The 24,858-nt window shown below is 44.7% G+C and overlaps 1 protein-coding gene across 5 annotated transcripts in view; it reads right to left on the reverse strand.

Annotated features, from left to right (window-relative positions):
• Positions 1-24,858, reverse strand: part of YY1 (YY1 transcription factor) — a 43,793-nt gene that overhangs the window by 7,507 nt on the left and 11,428 nt on the right. For 3 of the 5 annotated variants that reach the window (XM_075926571.1, XM_075926569.1, XM_014573930.3), the window contains 3 exons: positions 12,864-13,026; positions 2,570-2,611; positions 2,302-2,362 (listed from right to left, as the gene is read on the reverse strand). In XM_075926571.1, coding sequence (XP_075782686.1) covers positions 2,302-2,362; positions 2,570-2,611; positions 12,864-13,026 — 266 coding nt within the window. The remainder of the gene's footprint in view (positions 1-2,301; positions 2,363-2,569; positions 2,612-12,863; positions 13,027-24,858) is intronic. The other 2 variants (XM_075926572.1, XM_075926570.1) reach the window with 1 other exon arrangement.

The following is a 24,858-nucleotide window of genomic DNA, read 5'->3' on the forward strand; positions in this document are numbered from 1 at the left end:
AGGTGAACTTGCATCCTGAAACCATGAGAGTAAAAGTCACCATCTAAATGCTAAACAGGAGGTCAATGCTCCCAGAGTGGACACTTTGGCTCAAGCCTAGTATGGAACAACATCTTCTCTACAAGTTACTTATCTGCAATGAACACTATTAAATATCTACCCAGACAAGCATTATTGGTATGTAGGTAGTGTGAGCCTAAGTCCCATAACTTGTAATGACTTCATAATCAAGGCTGGGTACGTCTAGATCTCAGAATATCTTGGACCATTTAAGAAGAAGTTCACCCCATCAAATAAGTATTCTAAGTTACTATGGACCAGGCATTACGACAACAGCATATAGTAGCTATAGAGACATTTTTACAGAAGTGCTAACCTTAAGGAGAAGGGATATGAATGCCCTCCTTTAAGTAGTGGCCACAGAAAGGTCTGAGAATTAAGTAGTCCAGAGCAGTGACTCATTCTGGGTTAATCTGTACCTCTGAGGCTACTCAGGTTTTTTAGGGGATGCAAAGTCAGCTAGACATTTGCCTAGTTTTACAACAGACTACATGAGAAACACTACTGAAGTCAATACAAACTACAATTTCACAAACAATGTTAATATTGCTTTGTATAATATACAATAAAAGTACAATATTAATATTCAAATTGATGGTAAAAATAAGCAAGCAGTCAGTTAAGTGTGCTATGATACTTGCATGTGTGTGTCTGATTTTCTAAGTTTTGAGTGAACTGAAATTTGGGGTAACCCAAGACAAAAATCACTCTTGAAAGAAGTACTGTAGTCTGGAAAGACCGAGCGCCTAGACTCTAGGGCTTTGTCTACACTACATGCTTTGCCGAAAGAGGCAATACAAATCAAGTGCGGATTACCATTCTCATATTTCATTTGCATACACTTTAGTTCATTTTTGCACAAGGGGTTTGCAAAATCTTTATGCCTCGCATAAAGATCTTGCGCAAAAAGGGGTTTCTGCGCAAAAAGGAAATGTCCATACAGTTTGTTTTTGTGCAAAAAACAGAGCAAAAGAGCATGTAAATGAGGCATGAGAAAATGCTAATACACAATTTGCATTGCCTCTTTCGGCAAAGCATGTATAGCCGTAGCCTAGGTATATATCTACAATGCAGCTGGGAGATAGCCTGGATAGAGACTTGTGCTAGAAGGGCTCACACTAGCGTGCTAGAAATAGCTGTGTGGACACTGTGGCAGGCTCACACTAGCCAGACTACCTTGGAGCCAGGATGGGCTTGAGTTAGACCTGGGGTAATTCTGAATTCAATATTTTAAAATAATTCTGAAAACTGGGCAACACACACCACTTATATAATCATGCCAGTTTCAATTATTTTGGTATTTCAAAATGCCAGTCAGCAAAAATTCCCTTAGCAGTAGAGAGAGATGATTCTCCTCCCACAACCCAGTTCCCACGTCACTGCCCTTCCTTTCCTACAGCCCTGTGGGGAATAGGGAGAGACACACTCTCCTAGAGAATCCAGAGGGAGAAATAGCTTGATGATAGGTCCTAGACTTGCAAGAATTTCCTGCACACCACCACCACTTCCTTCTTTCAGTGTGCTAAGTGCAGCTATTGGGAATCCCCCTAGCTTTGTGCTGGGTCTTGTGGCCCCCTATCTGCAGCCCATTTCTGCAGAGACAAAAAAGGAAATTCTGCAGATGCAACATTAATTACTTCATAATTCTGCATTGCACAGCAGCAGAATTCCTCCAGTAATAGTTTGAGCTCAGGTGCCTAGCTTGAGCGTCTGTCACTGCCACTATGTCTGCACAGCTAGTTCTTGTACAAATCCACATACCTGAGCTGGGGAGTTACCACCCATGACCTTTACTGAATGAAGTTTTCCAGTGATCCTCCAAGTTAACAATATAATCGAACCAGATGAGATACAGCAAGACAGAAACTTAAAGAAGTATGCTTTGGGTTGAGTCTAAAGGATTAACGACGTACTTCATAGTGTCCAATGGAAAATTACATTACTAGGACAAAGAGCCCTGCCATCCTCCTATGACCTCCCTTACATGCAAATAAGGCTCCTTTTTGCATTACAAAATTCAGTTTGTTGGAAGAGTTGAAGAAATCTTTTAGCATCTAGAAAGCACCTAAAGAGGAGGTGACTGTATTTAAAGAAATAGGCCTCAATATTTAGCCTTAACAGAAATATTTAGTTTATTCTTTCCCTAACAGAGAAAGAATTAACCACACCAAATTCAGTTCCCCAAGGGACTGATCACTGAAATGCTTTAAGTTGTATCTTAAAGACAGACTTATCACTTACTTTGTGAGGACATGCTATCGTTCTTGGAGCATCATCTTCTTTAATTTTTCGTGGCTTCATTCTTATAAGACAAAAGGAGGAAAAAAGAGGATACTGTGAGTATAAAAGCAACTCTCTGAAAAACCTCTTGGCTTTAATATTTAAAAATCCTTCAAGTTACAAACACATCAACTGCACTTGGAATTTATTTATGTATTTTCCCCTCACTACAAAATTTAAAGATACAGTATTTTTGCATTTTCAAAAAAGCAGTTTAGTCCATACAAACCTTAAAATCTGATGATCTTCAGATGAACTCTGATACAGAACACTGTACATTTAAAAGTAGAACTGTCAGTTAACAAGCAACACAAAAGTAATTATATTTTAAAAGTCAATTAGTTTTAATCATGTTAACAAAAAAATTAAATTTATGAATATTTTAGATGTTTTCTACATTCAAAAATAACAACTTCAGTTACATTATAGAATAAAGTAACCGTGCTCATTTTATATTTTATCTTTTTACAATGCAAATATATGTAATAGTATTTTTCAATTAAAGTACTATAATCTCTGTAGTGAAAGTGCAACTTACAAATGTAGAATTTTCTTCCCCCTTCACATAACTCCACTCAAAAAACAAAATATAAAACTTTAGCATCTATTAAATCAATTCAGTCCTACTCCTTCAGCCAAACATTAATAGAAACAAGTTTATCTACATTTATGAGAGATAACACTGTCCACTTATTTACAAAGTAAAAACAGTTGAAGGTGAAAACAGGCCTTTGGCATGGCATTTTATCTATGCTGTAAATTGACATACATTAGCAAATGTAGAAAACATTCAAAATTTTCATAAATATAAACTGGTATTCTATTATTTTTTAACAATGCAATTGTGACTTTTTTAATCTTAAATGACTTAAAATATCTCAACAACAGCCGCCCCAAGGTAAAGCTCCTTTGTAATCCTCTGAAAACAGAAAAGTGTCCTCCCTTACAGTAAATGTAGCTTCTTTTAAATGAATTATCTACATGTATTCTATTTGTGATACCCACAGAAGCTATTCACGCTGTCCCTGTACCCTAGATATCTGCCTATTCACCAATATAGAATCCCAAAGAAGTTCATATCTGAAAAGGGTACTGGATTATGGAATTCCTAGACACAATACATCTCAAAGAGCCGTCATTAAATGTTAAAATTAGCTCTTACATCGAAGTGATTTTTTTTTTAACATTGCCACCAAAACAGTTGTTTGCTTGGAGACTGACAGTATGAATACTGCTTAAGCAAATGACAGATCAGTGCTACCAAAATGGTTATTCAATCTGGAAGTCTCTACCAAATAGTGTCTTGTAAATATATGGATTAAGATCCACACAGCAACTCTACGCATTTCAGAAGTGGCAATTATTTTTTGAAAGACGCAACAAGGACCACCCAAGTTCCTCAACCCCAATAGGGGATGTGTGTCTTCCAACACCAGAATCATCTTGTCAGGAGTGCCTTAGCTCTGTCGTTCTTTCCCCTAAGTGGATAGTCAGCTAATTTGGTACCAGAGATATCTTCTTTACTTGATAGATCAACTTAGTATTAGCTACCATTTCTTCTGGTATCTGATGGCACAAACAAGGAATTGTGTCACAGTTAACTGCATCCATCCATCAATATAACAGGGCATTTTATAACCAAATAGCACACAGTTCTTGAGCTCCATAGGAGCAGGAAGCCCCAACAGTAAAGATGCAAGTTAAACAGTCCATGACCACAACACATCCCACTAATGAAGGAGGATATCTTTTGGTTCAGATGATTATTCTAAAGGATTTGAGAGCACTAATCCTGAATGTCTAGGGAACACAGATCTGAGTTGCCTGGCTGCTAAGAAATGTGCCATTGCTCCAAAAACAGTGCCACACCACCTGTTGCCACTGTTCCTTAAAGGTGGTCTGAGGTGACCCACTATTTCAGAAAATAGTGAGTAGCTTTGAGATAAAGTGAAGTCAAGCGGTCTTGACAGTTGACTGCACACAGTAATACGATCAGGGCCTTGTCTTATGCCCAATTACTTAGGAAGCAAGCCCAACCAGGATTGGATAGTTGAAAATTAGAGATTTCTGGGTTGTACCATTGAGATACAGGACAGACTTGAGCACCAAGTCCAACTTATCACAATGACAACTGGAGCCTCAAGGTGCTTCACAGTATTAAGCAGGTGCAATCATTAGGGCACTGGTCAACTGGCTTTTTTAAGTCGTCTTGATGTGACAATTGGACAGAGCTGTTGAGCTTTATTGCCAAATACATAGGGTATGTCTCAAAAACAGCTGGCTGATGGAATAAGGGATCTTCCGGAAAAGGGCTTATTTTCCGCAAGATCCCGTCTAGACTGGCGCTTTTCTCCAGCAAAACCCCGAGCCGGAAAAAAGCAGCAGCCATGTTCATGCAAATGCCGCGGGGGATATTTAAATTCCCCGCGGAATCTGCAATTCTGAAGTGTCTCGTTAGTATCCCTTTTACGGAAAAGGGTGCCAGTGTAGACACAGCCGAGGCGCATAGATGAAAAAAACGGAGGAGCTAAAAGGAAAAAAAAGGAAGAAGATAGAGAGAGAACGTTATGACTAAGACTCAAGGCTGTGGCAACTTCCCACCCATTTTCCCCCTTTCTTTCTTCACATTTTACTTCCTCTTCCTTAGTTTCTTTTGCTGTTTCTAAATAGTTCAGCCACATAACAGTCCTCAGGAAAAAAAAAAGCCCAGCTTAAGCTACAGTTTCTAAATAAATATGCCCCTCCCCCCAGAAAAATAAGATACCACTGTCCATAAACAGCAAAATTACAGCTGCTGCTTACTTAGACTAGGTTCTAGTATCAGACAATCGTGGAATAGTCTCAGCCAAAAGGCAGAGATGTGATAGCCCAACCCACGTCCCTTCCCATAGACCAGGAACAGCAAATTGCTGCCATAATGGTATCTGCCAGCTCATGGTTACAGAAGAGCACGGAAAAAAATTGCTAGGTTATTGAAAGGCACCTTTCATATTAATGCACCTACAGCTGGCTGTGGATCTGGAGATTAACTGTAGCCTCAGAACTTACTTCCCATGGATAATAAGCAGCATGTAATAAGGTGATTTCTGCAAAACAGTACTGTATTCTTCTATGAACATACAGAATGGAAGACACCAACAGCCCCTCTACATAACACTGTGTAGCCAGTTTTCCTATTTCCTCATGAATTTTGTACACAGAAACAAGAGAAAAACCTAATCTAATTATGACTAGATTGTTAAACCATAAAAACAGCGATGGGGGTAGACCATGTCACTTTCAAAATATTACTAGATGTGGGGATACTGTGAGGTGTGACACTGAGCAGATCAGGAGTGACTACAGGGCTCCGGGGGTACGGGTGAAGGAGTTTGGAGCGCAGGTAGTATTCTCTTCGATCCTTCCTGTCAAAGGTAGGGGCCCAGGCAGAGACAGGTGCATCCTGGAGGTGAATGCCTGGCTGTGAGGATGGTGTCACCAGGAAGGCTTTGGCTTCCTCGACCATGGGATGCTATTCCAGAAAGGGCTGCTAAGCAGGGATGGCGTCCACCTTACGAGGGGGAAGACCCTATTGGATACAGAATGGCTAACCTAGTGAGGAGGGCTTTAAACTAGGTTTGACGGGGACAGTTGAGCAAAGCCCACAGGTAAGTGGAGAACATAGAGACCTGGGAGATGGGACGGACATGGGAGGGAGCGTGGGCTACAATGGCAGAGAGACAAAGGAGGGTCAGGGCAAAACTGGGAGGCAAGGTCAAATCAGGATCTTAGATGCCTATCTACAAATGCGAGAAGTATGGGAAATAAGCAGGAAGAACTGGAAGTGCTAATAAATAAGTACAATTATGACATTCTTGGCATCACAGAAACTTGGTGGGATAATACACATTATTGGAATTTTTGTATGGAAGGGTACAGCTTGCTCAGGAAGGTCAGACAGGGAAAAAAGGGAGGTGGTGTTGCCTTATATACTAAAAATGAACACACTTGGAGTGAGGTGGAGATGGACATAGAAGACAGAAGTGTTGAGAGTCTCTGGGTTAGGCTAAAAGGGATTAAACACAAAGGTGATGTCATGCTAGGACTCTACTATAGGCCACCTACCCAGGTGGAAGAAGTGGATGAAGCTTTTTTTAAACAACTAACAAAATCATCCAAAGCCCAAGATTTGGTGGTGATGGAGGACTTCCACTATCCAGATATGTTGGGAAAATATGCTGGGCACAGACTATCCAATAAGTTCTTGGACTGCATTGGAGACAACTTTTTATTTCAGAAGGTTGAAAAAGCTGTTCTAGATTTGATCCTAACAAATAGGGAAGAAGAACTGGTTGAGAATTTGAAAGTGGAAGGCAGCTTGAGTGAAAGTGATCATGAAATCCGAGTTCACAATTCTAAGGAAGGGTAGAAGGGAGAACAGCAAAATAGAGACAATGGATTTCAGGAAGGCAGATTTTAGTAAGCTCAGAGAGCTGATGTGTAAGGTCCAATGGGAATCGAGACTGAGGGGAAAAACAACTGAGGAAAGTTGGCAGTTTTTCAAAGGGACATTGTTAAGGGCCCAAAAGCAAGCTATTCCGATGTGTCAGAAAGATAGAAAACATGGCAAAAGACCGCCTTGGCTTAACCACGAGATCTTGCATGATCTAAAAATAAAAAAGGAATCCTATGAAAAATGGAAAGTAGGACAAATTACAAAGGATGAATATAGGCAAACAGCACAGGAATGCAGGGGCAAGATTAGAAAGGCAAAGGCACAGAATGAGTGCAAACTAGCTACAGGAATAAAGGGAAACAAGACGACTTTTTATCAGTACATTAGAAGCAAGAGAAAAACCAAGGAGAAGGTAGGCCCACTGGTCAGTGAGCAGGGAGAAACAGTAACAGGAAACTTGGAAATGGCAGAGATGCTCAATGACTTCTTTGTTTCGGTCTTCGCCGAGAAGTCTGTAGGAATGCCTAATATAGTGAATGCTAGTGGGAAGGGGGTAATTTTAGAAGGTAAAATAAAAAAAAGTCAAAAATCACCTAGAAAAGTTAGATGCCTGCAAGTTACCAGGGCCTGATGAAACACATCCTAGAATTCTCAAGGAGCTGATAGAGGAGGTATCTGAGCCTCCAGCTATCATCTTTGGAAACTCATGAGAAACAGGAGAGATTCCAGAAGACTGGAAAAGGGCAAATATAGTGCCCATCTATAAAAAGGGAAATAAGAACAACTCAGGAAACTACAGACTAGTTAGTTTAACTTCTGTGCCAGGGAAGATAATGGAGCAAGTAATTAAGGAAATCATCTGTAAACACTTGGAAAGTGGCAAGGTGATAGGGAACAGCCAGCATGGATTTGTAAAGAATAAATCGTGTCAAATCAATCGGATAGCTTTGTTTAATAGGATAACAAGTCTTGCGGATAAGGGAGAAGCAGTGGATGTGGTATACCTAGACTTTAGTAAGGCGTTTAATACGGTCTCGCATGACATTCTTATCAATAAACTAGGTAAATACAACTTAGATGGGGCTATTATAAGGTGGGTGCATAACTGGCTGGATAACCGTACTCAGAGAGTACTTATTAATGGTTCATAATCCTGCTGGAAAGGCATAACAAGTGGGGTTCCGCAGGGGTCTGTTTTGGGAGACCAACAGACCAGGGAGTCGGGGAGCAAAGCTGGGGAGCTCGCAGGCAGCGGACAGCCCAGACGGTGCGTCTCGGTCCCCTGCCTGCGTCTCCCTGGTCTGCTGGGGGGCAGGCGCAGCTAGTATGCCCCCCCAGCAGTCCAGGCTTTTCTCCGGACGCCTGTGGTAGAGCAGCTGGGGCGCTGCCGGTTGGTCCCGCAGCACCGCTCTGGGCGCTACTGGACCAACCCGGCAGCACCCCAGCTGCTCTGCCCCAGGCGTCCCCAAGTCAGCCGCTGCTGAAACTGACCAGCGCTGACTACAGGAAGCCCGAGGCAGAGTTGCTCTGCCCCAGGCTTCCTGGAATCAGCCACTGATCAGTTTCAGCAGCAGCTGACTTGGGGATGCCTGGGGTTCTTCAGTTGAATCTGTATGCAAGTCGGAACTGGCGTCCAGATTCAGCCGCTGCTGAAACTGATCAGAGGCAGATTCCAGGAAGCCCGGGGCAGAGCAACTCTGCCTCGGGCTTCCTGTAGTCAGCCGCTGGTCAGTTTCAGCAGCGGCTGAATCTGGACGCCAGTTCCGACTTTTATACAGATTCAACTTAAGAACAAACCTACAGTCCCTATCTTGTACGAAACCCGGGGACTGCCTGTATTGGTATAGAAAGTACGCTTATTAAGTTTGCAGATGATACACGCTAGGAGGGGTTGCGACTAATCTGGAGGATAGGGTCATAATTCAAAATGACCTGGACAAACTGGAGAAATGGTCTGAGGTAATAGGATGAAGTTTAATAAAGACAAATGCAAAGTGCTCCATTTAGAAAGGAATTATCAGTTTCATACATACAGAATGGGAAGCGACTGTCTGGGAAGGAATATGGCAGAAAGGGATCTAGGGGTTACAGTGGACCACAAGTTGAATATGAGTCAGCAGTGTGATGCTGTTGCAAAGAAAGCAATCATGATTCTGGGATGTATTAACAGGTGTGTTGTGAGCAAGACACAAAAAGGCATTCTTCCGCTCTACTCTGCGCTGGTTAGGCCTCAGTTGGAGTATTGTGTCCAGTTCTGGGCACCGCATTTCAAGAAAGATGTGGAGAAATTGGAGAGGGTCCAGAAAACAGCAACGAGAATGATGAAAGGTCTAGAGAACATGAGCTGTCAGGGAAGATTGAAGGAATTGGGTTTATTTCTTTCAGAAAAGAGAAGATTGAGGGGGGACATGATAGCAGTTTTCAGGTATCTAAAAGGGCATCATAAGGAGGAGGGAGAAAACTTGTTCATCTTGGCCTCTGAGGATAGAACAAGAAGCAATGGGCTTAAACTGTAGCAAGGGAGGTTTAGGTCGGACATTAGGAAAAAGTTCCTAACTGTCAGGGTAGTCAGACACTGGAATAAATTGCCCAGGGAGGTTGTGGAATCTCTACCTGTGGAGATATTTAAGAGTAGGTTAGATAAATGTCTATCAGGGATGGTCCAGACAGTATTTGGTCCTGCCATGAGGGCAGGGGACTGGACTCGATGACCTCTCGAGATCCCTTCCAGTTCTAGTATTCTATGATTCTATGAAAAGCAAAGGTGTTAAAAGAGATTTACTGAAAGCAATTTCTACAAGCGTTTACTATTTTAGGAAGGTTTTGTCCATCCTATTGCTCCTATGCATCACAATTATATTGGCAGACTATGCCTGACAGTGATAAACACATAATGGCCCGTAATTTTGAGGTTTGTGAATTATGACAGCATTCCTAAGGTATTCAAATAGCACAGGAATGGCTGCAAGATCAGATGAAATAACCTTAAAGACAAAAATGACTTCAAGGAAAATCTGAATTAGGGCTGTGAATAGTCAACCGGTAAGCTTTGCCCTTAATAAGTGAGGCTTACTGGATCTGGTTAACCTACAGGGGCTGCAGCGGCTCCCTGGTCCACAGCAGGGCAGAGGCAGCTCCAGGCAGACTACAGCACCCCCACCACCACCCACCTCCCTTTAATCAGTTAATAGGTTAAATGCGGCATTTAACTGGTTAACCATTTAAACAGGATTTTACATCCCTAATCTGAACAATTGTGTGCTCAAAACTTAATTTTCCTGTTGGTTTATGGAGCTACTCACTAGAAATTCTAAGACAGCAAAAAGTAAACAATAAGCAAATCATATTTTTTATAAAAATGTCTCCTTGGTACAAAAACAAAAGTACTGCACAAGACCCAACAGAACCCATGTGATAGTTAAAGCTAAAAAACTTCAAACTCCAACCCTGGCAACAACTATCAACAACAGTTTGAGTATTAAGACAAGCCATAGCATAACATTTAGTATTTTCAAGAATGATTCACATTAAAATATCCAGAGGAGCATTAAATACATTCTGTAACAAAGATAATCACTCAGTTATAAATAGCACACCAGAACCAAACATTTACATTCATTTTTAAAAACAAATTAACTAGATACTAGCCTAATGAGATGCAGCCACAGCAATATACACACACAGGATATATACAGAACTAAATTGCTTTGACAAAATACCTCTACATAATACTGACAAATTAAGATCAATGCAAATGTTTTTCGTGTAATAGAACCTTGTTTTGAAATTAGTTTGTTATAGATAAAATGTAGGACTACAACACCTACATATTATAAGCACACAGGAGGAATTCTCAGGTCTGCTGCAGGCCCACTAACTAGAAATTTTAAAGGAAAAAATCCCAGTTTAACCATTTCTTAGCATTCAGGACAGCAAAAAATATATTTTTACCAACATTAAAAAACTTGTGTCACCATTTAATTGAGATGTTCTAGTGCCTCCACACTTTGACTACCATGTTTCAAGCCCATGCTCCAATCATGTTACCAGCAATCTGTCTTCTTGCTATCCTTGTGAAAGTCTTCCCAAAGGCTTGTATGTTAGCCTAATTTGGGGAGAAATACTGCAGTTTGCACATGTTCAGTAAAGGCTACCAGAAGCTGGCAGCTTTACAATCAGATTTAACATGCACTGAGCATACTCTAGTGCCACACAGTTCCTACAGGCAAGCTAAACTGCACATGTGCTTCCCTTAGATTGAGCGTGCCCATTCATAGACACAAATGTGTTTACCGAAGTAGTTCTTTCTACCTGCTGGTGAGCCACTTGGATACCACAAACAGGAAGACTATATCCTGTTCTCAGTCCTACTGTGCTATCACCTAAAAAACATAGAAGGAAGATGATTGGTGACTCATGGGAGGGGCAAAAAGGGGTAACTGCCCCCCCACCTCCACCGGCAGTCAAGTGCTCCTTCAGCAGCCAGCCAGGCAAGGAGAATAAGAGGTGGGACAAGAGCAGGACCAGAAGAGACAGGGGCCTGTGCCTCTTCCAGGAGAATGCTGCCCAATGAAGAGCTGCTTTAGCTAAAAGACTGCAACAGGCTGCACCCTGCCCAGGTTCAGCTTTTGGGGGTCGGTGGCTGAGTGAGCTGGAATCCCTCTTCCTTGCTCAGTTGCAGTCACTGCAGCTAGACTTCTTCCACGCAGTTATCCATTGTACTGGTACTGTATCAGAGGCAGCAGTGGGAAGAGGGGAGGATCTGGTGCTGTGGGGAGCCAGCTTAAAAGCTGCTGGACCTGGCATGAGCCAGGACTGAGCAAGGCTGGCTCAGTTCTGGCTCATGCCAGCTCTGGGACCTACCCCTGCTGTGGCTATACTTATATTTCCTGAACTTTAGCGCTCACTATGCAACCTTATTCTTTTGAAGTTTTTTTGCAATATTATAAAGAAGATATAAAAAACTAGGGGGCTGCACTCCCTGCTCACTCCGCTCACCAACCCCTTTCATGAGAGATAAGCAACTTCAGGACTCTCCCTGGCCCATTGGGGAGGTGGAGGCGGCCCCCCAGGCACCTCCCCACTGACCCCAGGCCCCTCCTCGCCAGGTTGGTACTTTCCCTCCCATCCCCCAACACATAGGTTCCACCACCAATGCAATGAAGCAGCTGTTTTTAAAACACTGGCTGCCTCCTGCCACTTGGTGACTGACAGAGCTTCAGCCAGCCACTGTGCAGCAGTTCAGGGGGCCAGTGTGCACCCCAGTCCTCCTCCCCCCCTTCCCGTGAGTCCCACTACCACCCACCACAAAGGAGAGGGGCTGCAGGATCCAGAGTTATATGGTGATGTCACTGTGGTCCTGCAGGAAACACTTTTTTTTAAATAGGTAAAGTAAGATATTTTCTCTTACTAAGAAAATATGGATCAACAGATTGAGAAACTGTACAGAACCAGTCGTTGAAAAACTAAATTTGATAGAGCACTGAACATTTGGATGTTCTTACTATGGATGTAAAATCTTGGTTAATCAGTTAAACATTAGGTTAACATAATGCTTAACTGATTAACTGACTAAAGCAGAATCTGGGTTGGGGAGCTGCTCCAGCCCCCATCAATTACAGGTTAACTTTTCACATCCCTATTCCTTACTGTGCTGATGAACTTTTGACTATCCCACATCTGATTTGTCAAGCCTAACCAAGAAGTAACTCTCTCACTCAAATGCATTTCTAGCCTCATGTAATGTTTCAAACAGCAATAGTAAGGACACACGTGAAGATGCAACTTGAGAACATCTGATTTCTATAAGCCCTACAAAAGACTAAAGATCAGGGAGTGGAAATCTGCCATAATTAAAATAAATCAAATTTTAGAAGATTATAGCATTTGGTTAATGAAAACAAAATACTGAGAATATTCTAATGACAAGTTCCTTTGAATGTTTCACAGGCTCCTTATGTGAAGTAATATAGGCCACATGGAGTCAGGCAAAAGTAATTAGACAGCTAGTATTCACATTTTTGAAGGTTTAAGAAAACAAAGGACTAATTCTTTTTAGATTTAAAACATATATTCTTTTGTGACTTACCTAGCAAATTCAGCTAGTTGCTTGGGGTCTGAAAGATCAATGCCAGGTATTCCTCCAGGAGGAAGTTTCTTTCCTGTCATGTACTCTGAGTAATCAGGTGGAGAGTTCTCACCAATAATCTGTTCTTCCACCACTGTTTCATGGTCAATATCTTTTTTATCATCTGAAATAGACAAGATTACGCTGGACATTTACATATATAAAGTCAAACAATATAAATCTATCATAAGCCTTGCACGACCAGTATTTCAATGCTAGTTCGCTACTGCCAAATTCTAACGTTCTCTAGCCAAGTCAGAACACTTCTAGATTCCTATGCTACTTGTAAGCAGTTAAAAGGAATTGGGCAAGGTGAACACACACACCCCTCTCTTAATTAGATGTATACAGATCTAGTTATAGTGCTAAAATTATGGCGACAACTAGCAATCATCAGAGATGAAACATACTTTCCAAAATCCACCCCACACACACACACACACACACACAAAATATGTCTGGTGACATAGATAAGAGCATATTGCTCCTCCAGAGATTATTTTTGAAGGCAAAACACTGATAATCTGATGGAGGATTTTAGTAACCAAAGCCAAACAGGTATGTAAAAGATAAAAGGAAGACAAAAAATAAAACATCTGCTTTCCTATTCCTGACCTGGTTCCCTGCAGCAAACCACAATTTATCTAACTTTGACCTGATATTTAGACCTAACACTTAAGTCAAGTTAGCTACATTGCTTATGGCTACGAAAAACAGATTGTGAAAGATGCAAAATTTAGGTTGACACTAATTCACTCTAGCTGCAGCTAGGTTAACAAAATATTTCCTCAAGTAACCTACTTACTACTGCCGTTCAGAGAGGTAGATAACATACAGCTATAAAAAACCTCTTCCATTGATATAGGAAGCATCTATGTTGAACCACTGTAGCATAAACAGAGCCTAAAGAGGATCTCTTTACAGTTCTTGAGACATTACAGCATTCAATATCCTCCCTAAGACAGCAAGAGACCAAGCTTGCACTTCTATTATGAAATACTAGAAAATGTACTGACATTGCTCAGGTCCTTCAGGGCAGGGAATGTGGGGAATGCAGGAGTCAGGGCAGGGACTGAGAGGTGTGAGGGGCCTCAGAGGAAGGGGCAGCCACTGGATGCTCTGCAGGGCCAGCCTGGGGCAGCAGGAACTGTGCTGCCTAGCTGCCAGCTGCTGCACAGAGCTTCAGGGCAGTTGGGGAGGCAGGGGCACTCTTGCTTGATACCACCTGTGGTCACTGTGCAGTGTAACTCTCTTTGTTACCACAGCTCTCTTTCTGTTTGAGAAACAATCCCATTTCCTACACATCCCATTTCTGGGAACAACCAAACCCTGATCTTGCTTTAAGTTATAAGAGGAAGTTGCAAACCAAATTTGGTAATTCTAGCTTCTACCACTGAAGAGGTGTTCTTGAACCAAACAGACTCACTCTCTCAGATATAGGCAGTCCCCGAATTACGCGGATCCGACTTATGTCGGATCCGCAGTTACGAACGGGGTTCGTCTCCCTGGTCTCCAGCAGACCAGGGAGAGGAAGCAAAGCGGCGGAACACGTGGGCAGCGGACAGCCACGGCGCGTCTGGGCTGTCCCGCTGCCCCCGTGCTCTGTGGCTTTGCTCCAGACACCTGTGGTACAGCAGCTGGGGCGCTGCCAGTTGGTCCCGTAGCGCCACTCTGGGCGCTACTGAACCAACCGGGCAGCACCCCAGCTGTTCTGCCCCAGGCGTCCTGATTCAGCCACTGCTGGTCAGATTCAGCAGCGGCTGAATCAGGACGCCTGGGGCAGAGCAGCTTGGGTGCTGCTGGGTTGGTCCAGTAGCGCCGAGGAGCGGCGGCGCTACTGGACCAACCCAGCAGCACCCCAGCTGCTCTGCCCCAGGCGTCCCCAAGTCAGCCGCTGCTGAAACTGACCAGTGGCTGACTACAGGAAGCTCCTGCCCCGGGCTTCCTGGAATCAGCCGCTGATCAGTTTCAGCAGTAGCTGACTTGGGGATGCCTGGGGTTCTTAAGTTGAATCTGTATGTAAGTCAGAACTGGCGTCCAGATTCAGCCGCTGTTGAAACTGATCAGTTTCAGCAGCGGCTGAATCTGGATGCCAGTTCCGACTTACATACAGATTCAACTTAAGAACAAACCTACAGTCCCTATCTTGTATGTAACCCGGGGACTGCCTGTATATAGTAATTATATTTTACCAGCATATATTTCCAAAGAGCCTATTACTGCTGTGAAGAGCTCTCTACCACATGATTAGCCATATTCTTACTCAGGGGTTGGCTCTATTACCAATCTTTTCCACAAACAAAATGCTTTTGCCCCAAATTACTGATGTTTTCTGCTTTTGTGAGTTGACTCAGGTGGGGCTGTAGGAAAAAGTCCAAGTGAGGATTTCAGTCCAGCTGGTAACCCACCATTTGTAGTGAGCGTGCAGGCTAAGCTACATGTGCAGTTATCGTTAGGAATGTAAAACCTTGTTAGTTAGCCCATTAAACAATATGTTTAACAGCTGACTGATTAAAAGGAGCAGGTTGGGGCCGCCAAGCTAGAGCAAGCCCCTACCCACAGGGGATCCAATTCACTAGAACAATGCATATAGCAGCTTAACTTACTATAGCACAAAGAACCATGGGATGTGCCCCCAGAAATCCTAGCCCCACACAGGTGAATAAAGCATCACTAGCTCATACCCAGGCTAAGCTAATCAATTAATTACACAGGAGCTAGCACAGGTGAAGAATCTACTATACCTTGTATCTCAGTTGCTGGCTGATTCACCTAGATCAGTGGTCACTAACCAGGTGATCCTGACTTGTTTGGTGGGGAGGCAATCAAGTGCTGGCACTTCAGGTGTCCCTCCCCCACTACCATGTTTCTCCTGCACCCTGCCTTGGAGCTGCCGCCTGGAGCCTCATGCTTGCTGTACAAGGCAGGGAGCACTGATGTCAAGGTATCTCCCCTCTGCCCAGTGCTGTACCCCATTTTTAGAGGTGGGGGGCATGCAACAGAGCTCAGGATGGAGGAAGCTTGCTGGCAGCTGCTCCCATGTCTGAATGTGTTCAGCATACTTAAAGGGGCAAAGAAATCTGTCACCCTCACACAGTGTCTTTGTCACTTACACAAATATTATCTTTCACACTCACATCCAGATTAAAAGCAGTAACACCAACACCACAAGTGTGTTATTTTAGGTTTTTTACTTAAATTTAACTCTTGAGTAGTGAGTTCAAAAATGTCTATCCTGTCATAGCTGAAATAATTATCCCTATGGTAATTAAAAAAAACTCTAAGTTTTTGGTTTCTAGTGGTAGTGCAAATTACTTCAATATCATGCAAACAAATTCATTCCTTCTAATTTTTTCCATCCATGGGCAGAACACTGGCATCTCCTGGAATCAGGCTCAATTTTCTGGAGGCTCCTGCAGCCAAACTGGCTGCTAACATTCCAACAATACATTGGAACGAAGCCCAATTTCCCCCTGCGCTGCCCCTGAAGCGGCTAGTTCACCCCAGCAGCTTCCGAAAGAGGTTGGGAAGGGGCATTCACACACTGCCCTTGCCTTCAGGCACTGTCCTGCAGCTTCCTTTCAGCCAGGATCAGGAACCACAGCCAATGTGTGAGGGCAGTACCTGTAGACAAAGGGAAGCTAACAGACACTTGCCCCTCTAGCTGCAGAGCTGCTGCTGGACAAGCCAGCTGCTTTTGGCAGTGGCACAGGGTCAGGGCAGGCTTAGCCACATCAAGCCACCACCCAGGAACTGCCTGAGGTAAGTGGTATCTCAGGCCTGAGCCTCACTCCTGAACCCAAAGTCCCTCCCAGAACCTGTGCCCCCAAACCTTTGCCTCAGGCTCAGCTTAGGCTCCCTCCCACATTCTGAACACCTCAGTCCAAGATCAGAGCTTGCCCTCCAATCCCCTGCCAGCCTGGTGAAAGTGAGTGAGGATGGGAATGGGGAGATGAGGACGGGGAGAAGAGGGCCTTGAAGAAAGAAGGGATGTAAAAAGGTTAACCAGTAGGAGGTAGAGCCTCAGGCAGGGTTTGGTTCCAGCCCTGCAGGGCCCACCAGAGCAGCCCCTATCCATGGCAGGCCTGGCCACTCCCCCTGCAAGTTGCCTCCCCAGGAACAACCCTGCTGCTGCAACAAAGCCTCTTTCTGGCCAGGGGAAGCTTAAAATATAAAGCTTAAATACTAGCTTTATACGGCAGACCCCACAGCGCAGGCAGTCACTATGATTTTTAGCAGTTACATTTTTGCATCCCCAAGAAGGAGATGGGTCAAGAGTATCTGGGTATGAGGTAGCTCCTGGAATGCACTTAAATTTAATCTTTCTAAGCACAGGACCACTTACCTAGATATTTTAGGCTTAAGGACCCCCTCCCCCCCCCCGCTTTACATCCCTAATTTGGGCTTTCACATGGTTGTAAAGGGTTAATCCTTACCATCATACTTACTTAATCGGCATCCCACCTGGCCAGAGCAGCCCACAATGTGCTCCAGCACCCCCACCTCTATCTGTAGTGCGATGGGCCAGTTAAACAGTTTAACTGGTTAACATTTTTAATGGGATTTTACATCCCTACTACAGATTATCTTTATTTTCTGAACATTTTGTATTTAACTAAACATATGTTTAGCACTGTGTTCACATACTTGACGTGCCAGAGCTTTTCCAATAGTAAAATGGGACAGGACTAATGTGCTCTATCTAGAATTGACTTTATGGACAAATGCCAGGTTTGCCCCCCACCCTCCCCAAGAACCACTTTATCAGTATGCAAAGACACTATCGGCACTCTCTCCTTAAGAGTGTAAATTCCAATATTTGTTTGGCTGACCTGACTAACTAAAATCTTGCAGGGGACATACAAAGATACAGCCTTTATGAGAATTAGGAGAGATTGTAAGAGGACATTTAGCATGATACAGACATCTCAAAGTGGAATCGTGTGTCTCTGCTGAAGATACAAGAGAGGATGCTTGAGTAAACTCTAGACCTGAAGTGGAAGTTTTTCCTAGTGGACATTTCCAGTGCCCTGGATATGTGATACACAAGTGTAAGTTGGGCACCTTCAAACTCCTAGTGATACTATTGTGAAGGAAAACTATTCACAACTGTAACTCAAGCATGCTCAAGCTAACTGTATTGTGAAGTTGTACCCTTATATGCAACTTATTGACTTTGATGCAACTCTACTCTGCGTGCCCGATTTTAAGTTAGAATGTGCTTTGTAATGACATTGTATTATTGGATTTTACCTGGAAATTGAAAGGTGTCCAAAACACCTCATCAAGCAGCAGCCTGGCACTGTGGTAGGAACAGTGGAAATGGTCATATTTATTAGACCTGATCATTAGGATCCTCCACACTTTGTGGCACAAAAAGACAAAATTCTGTAGCAAATTCTCCCAAATGCCATGACTGAATCTTTAGCTTCTGTAGTCAATTTTGTTTAGATGACTTACTTTGAGATCTCGGTTATCTGACCCCATGAATGACAAAATAGGGAGAATATACTGCAATTCAAATAAATCCCCTTTCTGGGAAAGTGGAAGTGCATAAGGGAGCTGCACCAACTCCTAAAAGGGCACAAGAACAAGTCACTTGTTACCTGGTTCGTTAGCCAAATTCTTGCAGCCTCCCCCCACCAATCCTCAAGATACCACAAGTTTTGCAGTCTTTGAACCTCAGTAGAGGCATAGGACAAGATGCACCTAAGAGTTAGTGTTTCAGGCCTTCCATCAACTTGGGAAGAGGAGCATAAACTGATGGAATATTAAACCACCCTTTTCAGTATTATCTTCATTATCACATGGTAAGGGTTTTTTTTTTTAATTGAAAATCTGGAATAGAGTTCTGTAGGTGGGGAAATATGTAGTATTCTATGCCAATAGTCATGGTCTTGCACTCACTTTCAGCATTGTTCTGGACAAGAACAAGAAGAGTTAAAAGTCATACAAGAAAATTTCTGTGCCAACACAGCATACTGTGGCGATTGGTTGCTGACCTCTTCCAGGAAAAGGACTGCTTAGTTACTATGTTTGGAAGACTTTTTTTTTTTGAAAAGCGAGCAACATTCTCCAGTTAAGTACCAAACCTCCCATTACAACTTTCATTCCATCCCATCTAATTGACTAGAACAGCGGTTCCCAACTTCTTCCAGATGGGGACCCATTTTGACAATCCAGGAAGACTTGGTGACCCAGGGCAATTCAAAAAAATGTGTGAACAGCTTCATAAGAGCCGCCTGGGGAAGACACCCGGTGACCCTTTTGAAATGTAATGGCAGCCCATATTTGGGTCCCAACCCATAGGTTGGGAAACCCTGGACTAGATGCTTTTCCTTTAATGTGCATTGCTCATATTGTGAGCAGTGCTGTTCTCTGTCCTCTTTACCCCATTCTGATGCATCACTACATGATACATGAATTGCACACATTGATCTGGTCATAACTAGAAGCAGGTATGCCACCAGTTAACCAGTAAGCATCTAATGGGTAAGTCCTGGCCCATGTTATCATTGGAAAAAGCTTACCAGGAGATGCTTACTAGTTAATGGTTGAATGGCAGCCCTTGCTGCATGTGGTGCAGGGCACTACTCAGGCCCGGCCAGAGCAGCCGATGGCACTGCAAGCAGCCTCTCCCCCACTGTAGACAGGGGTAACTGCTGAAGTTAGGGATGTAAAATCCCATTTAAACATTTATGTAAAGATGCCAGGAAACACTGGGACAGTGGAAGTTAAATAGCGGTTAGGAAGCTAATGGAAATTCCATCGAATACTCAATCAACTACTTGATTAGTCAATCAAGGGGTTCCACTGTGGCTCTGCTTTTTAAATGTAGTACGAGCCACTCTTACTACATCTAAAAAGCAGAGCTGCAATGTCCAGACTGAGCAGTCCCGGCCTGCGCCATTTTGCCCCCCCCCCCCCCCGTGCCTCTGCTTCCCCCACTCCCCGCAGAGACAGTGCTGGAAGGAACCAGCTTTTAAGCTGGCTCCCCCCCACTTGCTGCCTACGCTTATCAGGTAGTCGAGTAGTCACCTTAATCACGACAGTGCAATTAGCTCTCCATCTCAACAAACATCCAGTGTAAGGGAATAGAAAGTCACAGTGTCAGGAATTATGAAGTTACAGTACCAATGAATTCCTCCTACATCAAGGTATATTGTCCTTCAGTGATCAAAGTAATATGCCTTGCACAAAAGTTCTTACAGAACTTACAATTATTCCAAGGTAACTCACTGCAGCATAGCCAGAAATCTCATTGGTTTGGGGGTGACCCGTCTGCTCCTCCGTAGCTAAGCAATAGTACAAACATTTGTCACCTCCAGATAGTATTTTGTTACACTTAACCTGTACCTGACCTTAAAGGCCACCTAGTCAAAAATGTAATGGTGCGGCTGTCATAAGAAGAGGGAGAGTGGTGATAAGAGCAGAACAAGTGTTTAATGCACCAAAAGGACTGTGTGTACATGTCCATGCTCATCCCCCTTGTAACACAGCAAAAACATTTTATTCTAAGAACTAAGCCAATAAATCAGCATTAAACAAAGCAGACACATCGTCAGCTACTGAGCAAATGCTGAAGAGCGCACAACTGAAAGTTAGACCTCAGACCACTGTGAGATTTTCTATACTAAGTCCTGGATTGGTACTAAAGGTTACTGCACTTGTTCAAACAACCAACACTAGATTTTTCCTCTGAACAGAACTAGAAACAAATGCTGCCCACTGCTGGGAAAATTCGGTTCTCACCTATTCAGTGGTGTACTGCACTCTGCAGACCGGGGGGGGGGGGGAGGGGAGGGGGGGGGGAAGCAGAGCCAAGCCGCAGAGCGCGTGATCAGCTGACAGCCCAGACGCGTCTGGGCTGTCAGCTGGCCGGGCGCTCCGCGGCTTGGCTCTGCTTTGCCCCTCCCCCCCCCGTCCCCCTGGTCTGCAGACCGGAGGGGCGGGGGGCAAAGCAGAGCCAAGCCTCGGAGCGCGTGGGCAGCGGACAGCCCTGTCCGCTGCCCACGTGTTCCGCCGCTTTGCTTCCTCTCCCTGGTCTGCTGGAGACCAGGGAGAGGAACGGCCCCGTTCGTAACTGCGGATCCGACATAAGTCGGATCCGCGTAACTCGGGGACTGCCTGTACCTACAAATCCAGTTTAAAAATCCTGTATCTGATTTAGAACTTCCATATCCATCATAAAGAAAAATTCTCTCCCTGTAGGAGGATCAGGAACATGAAATATGATCTCCTATTTTACTGGAGGACTCATGGGGAGGAAAGGGGGTTAGATGTCGTGTGTACTTTCATTTTAATTGCAAAGAGCAAGTCTGAAACTGACCCTTTAAAAAAAAAAAAAAAAACACACACACATACGCACACACACACACACACACACAAACAAACCAACACCCCCACAACAAAAAACACCTTTTCTCTATATGGTGACCAGGCATTATAGTTCATTTTAAATAGATGATTAAAATAACCAAGACAATTTGACTAAAAACTGAAAGACTAGGACTCTAGGGTAGAAACAGCCAAATAAGAGACAACTTGATAAATAAAATGTTACAAATATGAGACTCACTCATATATCCTTTTTTTTTAAATGTCATGTTTTTCAATTATAAGGGTGAGAGATAGACTGTTCCAAGTTTGACAGCAAATTAATATTTTGATACAAAGAAATCCATGATTCTATGAATCAGAACAAAAAAAAGTTTGTCCTCTTCTTGAGGCTATAGTTCACTCACTACTTGCCTCAATTGGGAATAAGTTCTCCCTATAAGCACCCAATCTCAGTTCTTCATTACATGGAGATTTTTGCACCTTCCTGAAGTACGAGTCAGGCATTAGATGTCTGGTCTGCTTAGTATGGCAATTCCTGTGCTCCTAACAGGCAGTACTAGATGCTAGAAAGATAACAGCCCACAAAGCTCACAAGTCAAAACTTCCTAGATACTTTTATGCAAGGCTAAGCATAATCTTAAACTGACTTAAAAAACACACACCCCCTAACTCAAGCCTGGGCAAAAAAAGGAAAACCAAGCCACCAGATCTGGCCCAGGGACATCTGCAGGGAGCCACAGGCAGGCTCCCCACTTGCCTCGCCCCACCCACACGCAAGGCTGCCTGGTGGTTTCCTTTTAAAATCTGTGAGCCTGGAAGCAGGGGCCGGGGAGGCAGGGGGCACGTGGGGTGGCGCAGGTGGGCGGCCAGGCTTTAGGAGCAGATCCTGCCCCAGGCACAATCCCATTGGCTGGTTTTTTCCCAGAAACTGGCCAATCAGAGCTGCCTGTTTCAGTAACAGGCAGTGAAGAAGCATCATGCCCCCTCCGCACCAGGGCTGGTAGTTATTCAGAGAGCACATGGCTGAAGCCTGTGTGGGGACGGGGCAGGCAGGCTGCTTCAGGAAGTGCTGGGCTGCTGGCTGGTAACTCTCCTGACCAGAGCCAGTCTCTAGCACCCCAGCTCCCTACTCCACATACCCAAATCCTCTGCCCCCAATCCCGTTTCCCATATCACAGTCCCCTCCTGCCCTAGCACACAACTCAAACCCCTTCACCCCCTCCTGTACCCCAATTCCTTGCCATAGGTAACAATCGAGCCCCTGCACCCCAGTCCAGTGCCTGAGGTCTCAATCACCTTCTTCACCAAAACTCCCTGCCTTACCCCAAGCTCCCTTCAGGGCCTAACCTCCATCCCAAATCCCGCACCTCCTCTAATAGTATCATGGACGAATGAGGCACTCAGCCACTTTGCATATTCTTGGAGTGCATGTTCCCCCCCCCCCCATTAGGGACATGAATGACTAGTTGCTCCCCGCTTCCCCCCCCCCCCCCATCAGAAAGAGGCAGCCAGTGAAAGGAAGAGAAGGGGGTGCTTCAAAGCAACAGCACTATGTGGAGCCGAGGGTCAGCTGGGGACTCCCCATTGACCCTGGGCTCCATGAGTGCTGCTGCTCTGAAATGCCATGGGTAGCACAGAGCCAGTGGGGGAGTCCAATGCTTCAGTCCCCTGCTAGCCCCGTGCTCCTCACACCACTTTCGCCTTTGAAGTGTGCACTTCAACAGCAGAGGTGCCCTTATTGACTAATCAACATTTAAACATCCCTAACCTCCCCACCCCCCATCAAAAAGTATAGCCCCCCCTGCCCTAACTTCAGCACAAAGTCTCAAAACTCAGGAGGCCCATTGAGATGGAACTAATGTATATTATGTTTATAGGTTGCGTATTTTAGCCCCCCCAAGACCACTACATCTTGTATTTGAGGGAATTCTGTGACAAACATCGAAACAAACACACCTGTTTCAATTAGTTGGGTTATTTATTTTAAAGTACCTGTCAGCAAATGTGTCTAAACACACACAACTCCATCCCTTCTCAAAAAAAGGGAGGAAGGGGGGGGGGGAATTAAGGAAATGATTTTTGTGTTAATATGTCTTGTAAGGAATCTATTTAATATGGAACTTATAGTTTAAATGAACTACAGTAAAACTCCATTAGTCTGGCATCCAATGCTCCGGACTCCCAGAAGTGCTGGGGCAACCGGACAGGCTTCCCCTGTTCACCTGCTGCTGAAACTGACCATCAGCTGAATCGGGGAAGCCGGGAGCAGAACAGCTGGGGTGCTGCCAGGTTGGTCCCGCAGTGCCGAGGAGCGGTGCTTTGGGACCAACCCGGCAGCACCCCAGCTCCTTTGCCCCAGGCGTTGGGATTCAGCCGCTGCTGAAACTGACCAGCAGCGTCAGTTTCACTAGCTGGCTGAATCCAGACACCTGGGGCAGAGCAGCTGGGGTCCTGCCGGGTTGGTCCCGCAGCGCTAAGGGGCAGCGCTACGGGACCAACTGGGCAGTACCCCAGCTGCTCTGTCCCAGGCGTTCCCAAGAGTAGCTGGAGTGCTGCTGGGTTGGTGCCGTAGCGCCGCTTCTCGGCGCTGCGGGACCAACCCGGCAGCACCACAGCTGCTCTATTGCAGGCATCCCCGATTCAGCTGCTGCTGAAACTGACCAGCAGCAGCTGAATCGGGGACCCCTGGGGCAGAGCCGGACTATCGTAAGGGGGGGGCTATGAGGGGTCTGGGGGTGGCATCTCCGCCCAACCCCACTCCAGACCTCCCATAGCCCCCCCCCCTTCTGATAGTCCGGCATATCGGATAATCCGGCACCCCCTGGGTCCTAAAGGTGCCGGATTATCGGAAGTTTACTGTACTTTAATGCAGAAACATATTTCCTGCACACCTCAGAAGGAAACACTTGGGAGAGTCATGGGTGAGGTAGGAGCTGAAGGAGAGAAGGAGCCTGGAGGACTGTGGGGTGGGAGAAGTATGGAACAGGGTTTTTTTTGGGAGAGGGGATTGTTAGGAAGTTGAGGAGCCTCCCCCATGCAGATCCTTGCTGCCCCCTATCCTAGCCTCCCCCATTCAGGCAGGCACATCTTCCCCTCCCCAAAGTGTCCCATAAGCCCCTTTTCTGTTCAAGCCCTGGATCAATACTGTCTCCCCACTAATTCCTGATCTCACACTTCAGTCTGTGTTCCCTTCCCACCACATCCTCTGCCATTCTGAACTCCAGTTTCAAACACATGCCAACAGCTCCATGTGCCCATCTTTACCCATCCTTTACTTGACCACAGTGTGAGAAACAAGTCTCTCCTTTTCCACCCACTGTTTGACATCTTTGACACTACAGCAGCCCCTGATGGGCACAAGATGCAACTGCTGTGCCTCGCCAGAAGAATCTATTATTTTGAAGGGGGGGGGGGGGGGGGGGGGGGAAGTGCCACGAATTCCACACAGCCACCGAATTCTCCTAGCAGTAATCTTGTTAATTCCTGTCCGAGCACACAACATTCATGTTTATTTCTGGTTTTTTAAACAATGCACAATAGTTGAAGGGGATGACTTAGTCCTTGTCTACTCTCAGAAACTTCACAACTAAATCAATGCAACACTTTCATGGTATTA

Source organism: Pelodiscus sinensis, chromosome 4 (genome assembly GCF_049634645.1).
Source record: "Pelodiscus sinensis isolate JC-2024 chromosome 4, ASM4963464v1, whole genome shotgun sequence".
NCBI lineage: Eukaryota > Metazoa > Chordata > Testudines > Trionychidae > Pelodiscus > Pelodiscus sinensis.